Genomic DNA, 12,678 nt, shown 5'->3' on the forward strand with positions numbered 1-12,678 from the left:
GCTTGTTCTTCCTACCTCATGTATGTACTCTATGACACAAAGAGGTGCCTAAATGGAGACATTAATCTCCTACCTCATGCTTGAATCATAAGACTTGTAATCTATATAATATCTAAGCTATTCTATATACATATATACCTAAGTAACTAAACTTGATGATAACTTAATAGTTACTTGTCAAGAATATGTTACATCATCTATGACCATGCTCTTGTTACGACTCTAATGGACCTTTGAATCCATGAAATCATAACCAACTCTTTTGAGTTCTAATAGTGTCAAGAACAAGGGTTATGTGTACAAGATGATTATTTTTACTTATGTTATTTTCTATACAACTTAAACTCCGAATCTATAATCTTCCGTAAACGCCAAACTCACACACCTTGTTTGCCTCGTGTAGAAGGACAAGGTGCTCCGAATTAATCCATCCACCAACTCACTCGCAGGATTTCAAGTAGGAAAGCTTGCAACCACCGTGAGTATACTCGCAACCCCCCTTTTTATGTTTACCACTTTTTAGGGTGTAACATGTTTTACTATTAAACTACACTTAAACTTATTCTTTATGCAATGCACAAAACAATCCTTATACATGAATGCTATGCTATGATACTTGATGCTTACGTGGACCATACTTATGTGATATGTTTTAGTCATTAGCTCTCACGAGCCTCCCTTCGACATGTATAGCGCTATAGGAGTAACGCACCGCCCCCCTTAAACTTGGGTCATGTTGAATTAATTAAACTTTCTTGCGTAAACAGAGGTTGGCTAGAAATATTGCATGCCACGCTAGGTTGATCTCGTATAGACTAAGTTGCCATGTGGATTCGTTTTAAACTTTTAAACTTATACTTATACTTATGCTTAAACTTGTATACTCGCCTTTGCTTTTGCATTGAATTGTATTTTAAACATGTTACAGGTTGATGATGATGATGCTATGAAAAGAAGTAGCGTTGATGCCTAGATACACATTTAGACGTTTAGGTTTAATATGTTGTATCAATTTTGCTTGTGTTGTCATGTACTTCTTTTGAACTTGTTGTATTTGAATTTCTTGTAATGTTGACAATTTACTTTATGAAATGAAATCGGATTATTAAAATATTGTCACAAATAGCGTTATGATGTCTCTAGCAATCTTCACACTTCGTCTCATCCCGATGTTTCCGCCATTGGTTGGGGTGTGACAGATTGGTATCAGAGCCATAACTATAGGGAATTAGGAAAATTGCTATGCTTTTGCCCTAGTCTATAGTTTTTGGAACTTTGTCTCTTATTTGTTGTTTAAAACTTTTGTACTCTACCATGCATGCTTCCTAGCTACACTTCTTGTTATTAAGTTTATGCGCCTTTCCTAAGGCTAACACGAATACAGTTATGCTATTTTATACTCTTGTAATATCAACGAGACAACTTTACCAAAATAGGCGTGAAACCCACAATTTGGTAAACGACTCTCACTCTACCTTTAATCTATTTTTGCACGAAATTCACCATTAAGCTAGGAGTGACATCCACAACTTAATGGTAATTTCCATTTCAACTCTAGTGGACCCTTGTCAAAGCGTCAAAAATTTTATTTTTGGCCGACAAGTACCAACCACATTTAGGGTACGAGATCGTCAAGTTAGGGGTGAAACCCGCATCTTGTCGATTAAGTCCCATTCCTTGATTTTTATTCTCGCCAAAGTCCCGAATATTCCAATCATTTAGAGATGTGTAGTAACCGGAAGGGTAAGATACCGTTAATCGCTTCTCGACGAGAGTATCTTACTTATAGGCCAAAGCACAATATCTCTAAATCGAAAGGACTTTCGACCCACTTTGGAATTGTCGACGTTTCTCTACCCGAAACAATCCTATGTTTTATTGAGCCTCTCTTTTATGTATCTCAATTTATATGTGATATTATACTTGAACGTTCATTCATTTCGAAATGTCGTTTTAATCATTTCGCACGTTACCGCAATCACAAACAATAATAATTCTTGTGAACAAACTAAATTTATACCCTCTTTACGCAACTTATGTGTTATACTTGTTGAATGCATGTGGAAACTTATGCTCTATGTGAACTTTACTTGATACATGAACATTTACTTGCTTTTACATACACAAACCTTATTTTCAACTAATGATCAAGTCTCATCCTTTCCTTCTCTTTTTTTCAATCTTTTAGATGTCGTCTAGCTCCTCCAAGAGACGCAAGTCAAAGAAGGGTTCGACTTCCACCACCATGTCTCAAAAAGATTGCATGAAATTTATGGCCAAACAATTTGCTAAAGTCCTACCCGACATCGTTAGCAAGATTCAAACCGATTCACCGCATGGCTCTGTTGACTCAAAGGCAGACAAACCCAAACCGACCTTCCAGTTTAAGCAATTCATGGCTTGTAAACCCTTAGAATTTACTGGCAAGAATGGCGCTACCGCCATGATGAACTGGTTTGATGCCATCGAGCTTACCTTCCTGCAAAGTGGTTGCCCTGACGAGCTAAGAACCTTGAATGCAACTGGGGTGTTTCGTGAAAAGGCACTCGAGTGGTGGACGACTGAACGTAACAAAAGAGGAAACGAGGTCGCACATGCTATGCCTTGGGACGATCTCAAACAGCTTATGAAAGACCACTTCTGTCCTCCTCATGAACTCCAAAAATTGGAGAACGAATTTTGGAACCTTACTCAGAAGGGGAGTGACATGGATGGCCTGATTACGCGCTTTAAACAACTCAGTGTTCTTTGTCCTGGACAAGTCGAGACCATTCCCAAAACCATAGCCAAATTCGTCCGTTGTGTTGCACCTTCCCTGACAAACCACCTTGCCTCTGCTAATCCCCAAACCATTGAAGATGCTTTTCGTATAGCCACGGAACTTAACAACAACTGCGTTATCCATGGAACCTATGATAAAGTTTCAACGAAGAATGCACGCCAAGCTACAACTGAAACTACCACTATTGAGCCCTCACCCTCCCAATCGTCCAAGAAAAACCAAGGCAAGAAGCGGAAGGCTTCGAGCCAAAATTGTGCGGTCGTCACTCCGCCAAACCCTCAACCCTTACAAGCTTTAGCCGCCGTTGCACCCGCAAACACCGAACCACCAAAACAAGGTTATGTTGGAACTCATCCCAAATGCACCACCTGTCTGTTTCACCATCCTGCCAATGTACCTTGCCGCAAATGTGCCAACTGTCAGAAGTATGGTCATTTTGCTAACCGTTGTCGAATCTCCTCTCAAAATGCTCCTGTGCGAGCATGCTACAAGTGCGGCGACCTCAATCATCTCGCCAATGTTTGTCCCCAACGCTATCAACCTCAACAACAGCAGCAACTGCAGCAACCGCAACAACCACCACATCAGCAACAACAAGCTCAGCAACCTGCTAGAGGCCGAGCTTTTGTCATCACCGCTGCTCAGGCTCAAAACGCAAACGACGTCATTACTGGTACGTTTCTTGTGAACCATATTTACGCTTCTTGTCTATTTGATAGTGGCGCTGATAAGAGTTTTGTGTCGCTAGAATTCGAGCAATTGCTTAAGTGTAAACGCTCTAAGTTGCCAAAATCTTTCGCTGTCGAAGTCGCTAATGGTAAATTCGTCACTGTTGATTCCGTTCTTCCCAATTGTTCCTTGATTCTCAACGATCATACGTTTTCGATCAACCTTATACCTATGCACATGGGTAGCTTTGACATCATAGTAGGCATGGACTGGCTTAGGCGAGTTCGTGCTGAAGTTGTTTGTTCTGAAAAGTTTATCCGCCTTCCTCTTCCAAATGGTGATTCTCTACACGTCTATGGTGAGAAACCTTCTCAATGTCTCAAGCTTATGTCGTGTATCCAAGCGAACAAATGCTTACGCAAGGGTACCTTCGCTTTTCTTGCCCACATTGTGGAAAAGAAGGACAAAGGCCCAAGTATAAGCGATGTCCCTGTCGTACGTGATTTTCCTGATGTGTTTCCCGACGATCTTCCTGGTCCGCCTCCTGCTCGTTCTGTCGACTTTCGAATCGATTTAGTGCCTGGCGCTACGCCCGTCGCTAAATCCCCCTATCGTCTAGCACCCTCTGAGATGCAAGAGCTCTCGAGTCAACTTCAAGAGCTTCTTGACAAAGGCTTTATACGCCCTAGTACTTCTCCTTGGGGCGCTCCCGTTTTGTTTGTCAAAAAGAAAGATGGATCATTTCGTATGTGTATTGACTATCGTGAACTCAACAAGCTTACTGTCAAAAACCGATACCCTCTTCCTCGCATTGATGACCTCTTCGATCAATTGCAAGGCGCGACCTGCTTTTCAAAGATCGACCTTCGTTCTGGGTATCATCAACTTCGAGTACTCGAAGAAGATGTACCTAAAACCGCTTTCCGTACACGTTATGGTCATTACGAGTTCGTGGTCATGCCCTTTGGTTTGACAAACGCACCTGCTGTTTTCATGGATTTAATGAACCGCGTGTGCAAAGCATACTTGGACCGTTTTGTGATCGTCTTCATCGACGATATTCTCATCTATTCCAAGACGCAAGAAGAGCATAAGCGACACTTGCACCTTATCCTTGAACTCCTTCGTGCTTAACGTCTATACGCCAAATTCTCCAAGTGTGAATTTTGGCTAAAAGAGGTTCAATTCCTTGGTCATACTGTCAACGAACTTGGAATTCATGTTGACCCCGCAAAAATCGAAGCTGTGAAAAATTGGATCGCACCTGAATCTCCGTCTGAAATTCGCTCGTTTCTTGGTCTTGCTGGTTACTATCGTCGTTTCATCTCCAACTTTTCAAAAATCGCTGTTCCTTTGACCTCCTTGACTCAAAAAGAGAGACCTTTTGTTTGGGGTCCCGAACAAGAGGAATCTTTTCAAACACTCAAGGACATGCTTTGCAATGCTCCTATCCTAACGCTTCCTGATGGTAACGATGACTTTGTCGTGTATTGCGACGCTTCAAACCTTGGCCTTGGTCGTGTCCTTATGCAACGTGACAAGGTTATCGCTTACGCATCGAGACAACTCAAGATTCATGAGAAAAACTATACTACCCACGACCTTGAACTTGGTGCAGTCGTTATTGCATTGAAGATTTGGCGACACTACCTTTATGGTACTAAATGTGTGGTCTTCACCGACCATAAGAGCCTTCAACACATCTTCAACCAAAAGGAACTAAACATGCGTCAACGTCGTTGGGTGGAATTGTGAAACGACTACGATTGCGAAATCAAATACCACCCAGGTAAAGCGAATGTAGTAGCCGACGCTCTTAGTCGTAAAACTCATGTCAAAAGTATTCGTTGTTTCCAGCTCGTCCACGATCTCCAAAATCGCATACGTAACGCTCAGTATACATCCGTTAATGAGGGTAACCTCTACAACGAGATGCAATGTGGTGCTGAAAATAGTCTCGTGTCCAAATCTGATGGCATTTTATACTATCTCAATCGTATCTGGATTCCCGACCGTGATGATCTTCGCAAATTCCTGATGAAGGAGGCCCATAACACGAAGTATTCTATTCACCCTGGTGCCGACAAGATGTACCATGATATGCGTACATCCTATTGGTGGCCTGGAATGAAGAAGGATATAGTCACTTTCGTCTCAAAATGTCTCACATGTTCCAAAGTGAAAGCTGAACATCAACGTCCATCTGGCTTACTCAAACAACCAAGGATTCCTATCTGGAAATGGGAGAGCATTGCCATGGATTTTATCACTAAGCTTCCTCGCACTACTGCTGGTCATGACAGCATTTGGGTAATCGTTGATCGATTGACCAAGTCAGCTCACTTCCTCCCTATTCGTGAAGATTTCAAAGTCGAGAAATTGGCTAAGGTCTACATGAAGGAGATAATCTGTCGTCATGGTATTCCCATCGACATCATTTCTGATCGTGATGCTCGTTTTACGTCTCGTCTCTGGCAAACTTTTCAATCTGCTATGGGTACTAAACTCAACCTTAGCACTGCCTTCCATCCTCAGACTGACGGTCAAACCGAGCGTACTATCCAAACCTTAGAGGATATGCTTCGTTCATGCGTAATAGATTTTGGTGGCAACTGGGATTCACACTTGCCCTTGGTCGAATTCTCGTACAATAACAGTTATCACGCGAGTATTCATATGGCACCTTTCGAAGCATTGTATGGTCACAAGTGCCGTTCGCCTATTTGTTGGCATGAGATTGGTCAAGCCCAAATCACCGGTCCCGAGCTTATACAAGAGACGACGGACAAGATTTTACAGGTTCGAGACAACTTATTGAAAGCCAGGAGCCGACAAAAGAGTTACGCTGACAAAGGACGCAAACCTATGGAATTCGAGACAGGTGACTTCGTGCTTCTCAAGGTATCCCCTTGGAAGGGCGTGGTTCGATTTGGCAAGAAAGGGAAACTCGCACCTCGCTACGTTGGTCCTTTCAAAATTCTCGAGAGGATTGGCGAGGTTGCGTATAGACTGGACCTGCCCGAAGAACTCAGCAATGTACACCCTGTCTTCCATGTGTCCAACTTAAAGAAATGTCTAGCTGACGAAGGACTCCACGTCCCTCTCGAAGACTTGCAAGTCAACGAAACGCTTCACTTTGTAGAAAAACTGGTCGAAATCATGGACCAAGGAACCAAGCAATTGAGGCGCAGCCGAATTCCTATTGTCAAAGTTCGATGGGAAGGAAAACGTGGCGCTGAATTTACTTGGGAGCTCGAAAGTGAAATGAAGTCTAAATATCCTCATCTCTTCCCTACGTCTTCCTAAATTTCGGGACGAAATTTCCTAAAGGAGGGGAGACTGTAACGCCCGGCTATTTTGTACTTTCCATTTATAGGAGGTTTCGTTCGTAGTTCTATTTTTGGAAACCTTGTATTCTTGTAATCATTTCCTTTCCTTGTAATCTTTATCAAATCGAGACTTGGATCATTAATGAAACTGGTATTTTATTATGTATAGGTCATACGCACTCTAATTATGCTCGTATGTTCAACTTCGTGAAACAATTGATGTTTAATCATCACTCTTGGAAACTATGTGTGAAACTTGTAATTAAACTAAAACTTATGCCTTGAACGCGTTCTGAACGAGGATGATACTTGGTTATGACGTTTATACGCTTAAATATACTTTGGTTGTGATCATCATGCTTAACTACACCTTATACTATGCTTATTTATACAACGGTTAATCATCTAATATGTGACATATACTTGTCACTTACAAACATGTTACATACTTGTACATTACACTTTTTACCTAGTTAAATCATGTTTTATTTCATATTTCACCTTGTTACAAGTTAGGGGAAACATTGTTGCATATTATTACACAACTTAACTAACAAAATTACTCATTATAATGTTTTAAAAAAATAAAAAAATAAAGAAATATGGCAGCCCCAATTCAGCAAAATTCAGCCCCATATAGTTGGGTTTTGTGGGCTAGTTTCAAGGTGTAACCCCTTCTAAACACTTCCAAAGCCCAACCCATTGAAACCCTAATCCTTCCCCCTATAAATACCACTTATAACCAGCCTCCCTACCACTTTTGCAACACTAAAAACTCTCAAAACATCCTCCAAACCGTAGCTGAAAGCAAAGGTTCGAGCAGATTGACACCCCTTCACGAAAATGAGCATAACTCACTCAATTCTTATCCGATTCGATTCACTTGATTCTTTTTCCTACTTGCTTGGATAATCATGGAGTTCGATTCCTAGACTTCTCCTTGGAGAAATCAGACCTGGAAATGCCCCGAAATAGTCCATAAACTTTCTGTTTGTTTTTATGTTCATCAAAAACTTGTTTAAGCCTATGCAACTTGTGTCAAACACAACTCAAGCCAATGTCCTAATGCTTACAACCCCTCTTATGGTTGGTTAAGCTTAAAAACATGGTTGAGACATCCAAATCAGGGGTTAAAACCTCATAAACTTTCTGTTTTAATTAGGGTTTTACCCACAAGTAGTGTTCGAGTATGAAGCTTGATGAATGTGTGATGGTTGGACTAGCTTGGGCTATCCTTCATAAGAATCCACTCATTACTTGATGTTTTCTATAGATTAGTTGTTGTAATTACCTTAATACTTGTATGTTCATGACCCTCCTTGTTGTTTATAACAACAAGTGTAGTGGTGAACAATAGAGGTGCCTAAATGGAAGCTTGTTCTTCCTACCTCATGTATGTACTCTATAACACAAAGAGGTGCCTAAATGGAGACATTAATCTCCTACCTCATGCTTGAATCATAAGACTTGTAATCTATATAATATCTAAGCTATTCTATATACATATATACCTAAGTAACTAAACTTGATGATAACTTAATAGTTACTTGTCAAGAATATGTTACATCATCTATGACCATGCTCTTGTTACGACTCTAATGGACCTTTGAATCCATGAAATCATAACCAACTCTTTTGAGTTCTAATAGTGTCAAGAACAAGGGTTATGTGTACAAGATGATTATTTTTACTTATGTTATTTTCTATACAACTTAAACTCCGAATCTATAATCTTCCGTAAACGCCAAACTCACACACCTTGTTTGCCTCGTGTAGAAGGACAAGGTGCTCCGAATTAATCCATCCACCAACTCACTCGCGGGATTTCAAGTAGGAAAGCTTGCAACCACCGTGAGTATACTCGCAACCCCCCTTTTTATGTTTACCACTTTTTGGGGTGTAACATGTTTTACTATTAAACTACACTTAAACTTATTCTTTATGCAATGCACAAAACAATCCTTATACATGAATGCTATGCTATGATACTTGATGCTTACGTGGACCATACTTATGTGATATGTTTTAGTCATTAGCTCTCACGAGCCTCCCTTCGACATGTATAGCGCTATAGGAGTAACGCACCGCCCCCCTTAAACTTGGGTCATGTTGAATTAATTAAACTTTCTTGCGTAAACAGAGGTTGGCTAGAAATATTGCATGCCACGCTAGGTTGATCTCGTATAGACTAAGTTGCCATGTGGATTCGTTTTAAACTTTTAAACTTATACTTATACTTATGCTTAAACTTGTATACTCGCCTTTGCTTTTGCATTGAATTGTATTTTAAACATGTTACAGGTTGATGATGATGATGCTATGAAAAGAAGTAGCGTTGATGCCTAGATACACATTTAGACGTTTAGGTTTAATATGTTGTATCAATTTTGCTTGTGTTGTCATGTACTTCTTTTGAACTTGTTGTATTTGAATTTCTTGTAATGTTGACAATTTACTTTATGAAATGAAATCGGATTATTAAAATATTGTCACAAATAGCGTTATGATGTCTCTAGCAATCTTCACACTTCGTCTCATCCCGATGTTTCCGCCATTGGTTGGGGTGTGACACTTTATATGAAAGTTAACCTGGCTAAACCATTCAGTTAAAATAGTTTCAATAATGAGCATATTAGTCCCTGAAGTATGAGTTTCAATAATAATAATAATAATTATTATTATTATTACTATTATTATTATTATTATTATTATTATTATTATTATTATTAGAGTTATTATTATTATTATTAACATAACTTTTTTTAGCGTTTCATGTTTCTAACTGATTTGAAGAATTGGGTACAAGAAACGGGAAAGGAGTATGGTTACGTAATTGTTACCCGCCGATCAAAAAATATTGGCAGTACTACTGGGATGGTATGGCTTGTGTGCGACCGTAGTGGTGAGCACCATAGTAAAGCAACAGTTAGGAAAGCTGGTAGCAAAAAAATCGGTTGCCCATTTTCATTACTCGCCATCCGAGACGTGACGAATGACACGTGGGAGTTAAAAGTGGACAACGCGAACCATAACCACGAACCTACGACGAGTCTGTTGGGCCACGCGTTTGTGCGAAGATTTACTGAAGCCGAATACAAGCTAGTGGAGCAGCTACTGCTCAAAACATGGAGCCACGTATCATATTTCAAACCCTAAGAAAGCAGTTCCCGACAGCCTGCATGTTCAGAAAGACGTGCAAAATGCGGTACAAAAAATTAGAGCGACACTAATGGACGGAAAGACTCCTATGCAGGCACTGGAAAGCCTGCTGCATGACCACCGATTCATTTACGACACCCGACAGGAACCCAAAACAGATGTCGTAACAGAGATTTTCTTTGTTCATCCTTATTCAATCACTATGTGGCGTGCATTCCCGCACATGATGTTGATAGACGCGACCTACAAAATAAACCTCTACAACATGCCATTTGTCCAGGTTGTGGGTGTGACGTCGACTGGGAAGTCTTTTTGTATCGCACATGCCGTTATTTGTAAAGAACGAAGGGGTAACTACGTGTGGGTGCTTGAGCGGATCAAGTCAATCTTGCATGAATGTATGATGCCGCGTGTGATAGTCACGGATAGGGAGCTTGCCCTAATTAACGCGTGTTCTAAAGTATTCTCGAACGCAACCAGGCTTCTATGCACCTTTCACATCGAACAAAATATAGTTAGACATTGCAAGAAAGGGTTCGATAAAGAAGATTGGGGGAAATTTATGACGTACTGGCGGAGAGTATGCGAATCTACTTCAGAGCCCATGTACAAGTACAACTTGGAGAAAATGTATAACCGACTCGTGGTTGCCAACCGAGAAAGTAAGTCTTCCTTCAACAAACTACTCACCCAATCTATTATATTTTACACACGCTTTTACATTTCATTATTTTATTTTTGCAGGTGTCTATGATTACGTCTACGAAAACTGGCTAAAAGACTATAAAGAAATGTTCGTTTATGCGTGGACCGATAAGTGTCGCAACTTTGGTCAGCGCACCACCAACAGAGTTGAGAGCCAGCACGCAAATTTAAAAAGATACATTACACGCGGGAGTTCATTAGTGCGAATAGCAAGATGCGTCATTGATATAGTTGAAACTCAGTACGATGAAATACAAAAAAGTTTCACCGAGAGCATCGAAAAAACGATGAACCACCACAGACACCCGTTCTTGGAGAACCTACGTGGAAAGGTTTCCCATGAAGCACTTGATTTGCTGGCAAAAGAGCTAATGAGGAAGCTGGAGGTGTTGCGGAAACTTAACGCATCATGTGGTTGCCATATGTGGCTTAGCTGTGGATTGCCGTGTGTTTGTATGCTGGAAAACTACAAACGTACAGGTAAAAAATATTAAAACCACAAACCTTTTGTTATTTTGTACGATTTAGCTGTTTCTCACACCGTATTAACTTACATGTGCAGGGCGTATGATACAACTAGACGAAATAGATGTATTCTGGCGTAAGCTTGACTTGCTCCCGTGTAAACTGGTAGATGAGGAAGTCGATATTGTAGCAGAGCTCAATAATGTGCGGCAACATTTAGAGGCGCAGTCCCCCGTTCAGCAAAAGAGTATGCTTTCAAAGATAAAAGCGGTCTTCACCCCGAAATCGTCAACCAAGAAACCACCGATCGTCCAGCAAAATACTCGCAGTCGGCCTACATCAAAGAAAGTACAAGAAAGGCTAGATGAAGCTGCGAGGTTAGACGAAGCTGCGAGATACAGCGCCTATGGCGAGGACAGCAACGTATATACCGCTTCCCCCAAACATAGGTACGATTTACCCCGACACAGCTCATACGTACCGTCAGAGGGCTCTCGTGGAACTGGTTCGTTTGTGAAGTCTGAAAAACCTAAAATGCAACGAAACAGTTCAACAAGTTCTAAAAAGAAGGAGACGCGGGATGATAAGGGTTTTCCATTAATAAAGGGGGACGAGCACTTGTTAAGCATTAAGAGGTTTAAGAATCAAATTCCATCAGAGTTTCACTCTTACATATCGCGTATACAAGATGTGACCCCAGACGGTCATTGTGGGTACAGGTCTGTGGCTGTCGAGTTTCACTCTTACATATCGCGTATACAAGATGTGACCCCAGACGCTATTTGAAACCTGTATAATGTGTAATGCAGTTTGATTCCTGTGTAATGTGTAATGCTATATGAAACTGGGGTTAACTTTGCGTAGGGTTTTAGTTTGTATTGGATTTGTTCTGGTTAATCAATATTGAATGACGTTTTGAATGCCTAGTACATGTGTTTTTTTGTTAGAAAATTTGATGACTGTAAAACATACGGAATTATACACAAAATTTGTGAGTTTAGTTGTCAAGATATATAAAACATACAGAACTGAACACAAAATTCGTCTTGTTTTCAACTACAATAAACAATCAATTTCCGCCATGTCATCGAGCATTATTCCATCACTAGTGATGGTTTTTAGTGTCATCGTTAGGCCCGTACGCGCCTTACGGACGACGTAGACTAAATAATAAAAAAAAATATAATTTAACGACGATCTTAGTCGATGTCGTCTGATTATTATTTACTGACTGGTTTCCTTTTGTACAGGTATTTGCATAAAATTATTTCCACTTCGATCACTGCTCGAAACAAAAGCCGGGAGTGGTGCACCAGTGGTGATTTATTTTTCTTATATTGCCTCTTATACAAGAAGCCGTGCGCTCTCGCCTAGGGGTTGGCGCAATACTTCGCCTCCGCGCATCATCGACAGGAGCGCGGACAGTAATTCGGCGGCGCCTACGTGACTAGGATAGCCCTTTCGTTGGGCTATCATCCGGAGACTGACCGCGACAATGTAGGCCCGCCGGCACAGCCGAAGCGGATGGGGAAGAACGTTTTATCCGGAATGCACGTTACCAAAGACTTC

The 12,678-nt window shown here is 40.8% G+C and overlaps 1 protein-coding gene across 1 annotated transcript; it reads left to right on the forward strand.

Annotated features, from left to right (window-relative positions):
• The first annotated feature begins 10,009 nt into the window (after positions 1 to 10,009).
• Positions 10,010 to 11,895, forward strand: LOC118490463. The gene is made up of 3 exons (XM_035988118.1): positions 10,010 to 10,601; positions 10,684 to 11,124; positions 11,207 to 11,895. Exons 1-3 carry the CDS (start codon positions 10,010 to 10,012, stop codon positions 11,893 to 11,895), a joined length of 1,722 nt encoding a protein of 573 aa, XP_035844011.1.
• Positions 11,896 to 12,678: the final 783 nt, after the last annotated feature.

This window comes from Helianthus annuus, chromosome 3 (genome assembly GCF_002127325.2).
Source record: "Helianthus annuus cultivar XRQ/B chromosome 3, HanXRQr2.0-SUNRISE, whole genome shotgun sequence".
Classification (NCBI taxonomy): Eukaryota; Viridiplantae; Streptophyta; class Magnoliopsida; order Asterales; family Asteraceae; genus Helianthus; species Helianthus annuus.

Coding starts and splice junctions, on each gene's coding strand:
- LOC118490463 (XM_035988118.1), top strand. CDS start 10,010: ATGGACGGAAAGACTCCTATGCAGGCACTGGAAAGCCTGCTGCATGAC. Junction 10,602..10,683: donor CGTGGTTGCCAACCGAGAAA/GTAAGTCTTCCT, acceptor TTATTTTTGCAG/GTGTCTATGATTACGTCTAC. Junction 11,125..11,206: donor GGAAAACTACAAACGTACAG/GTAAAAAATATT, acceptor TTACATGTGCAG/GGCGTATGATACAACTAGAC.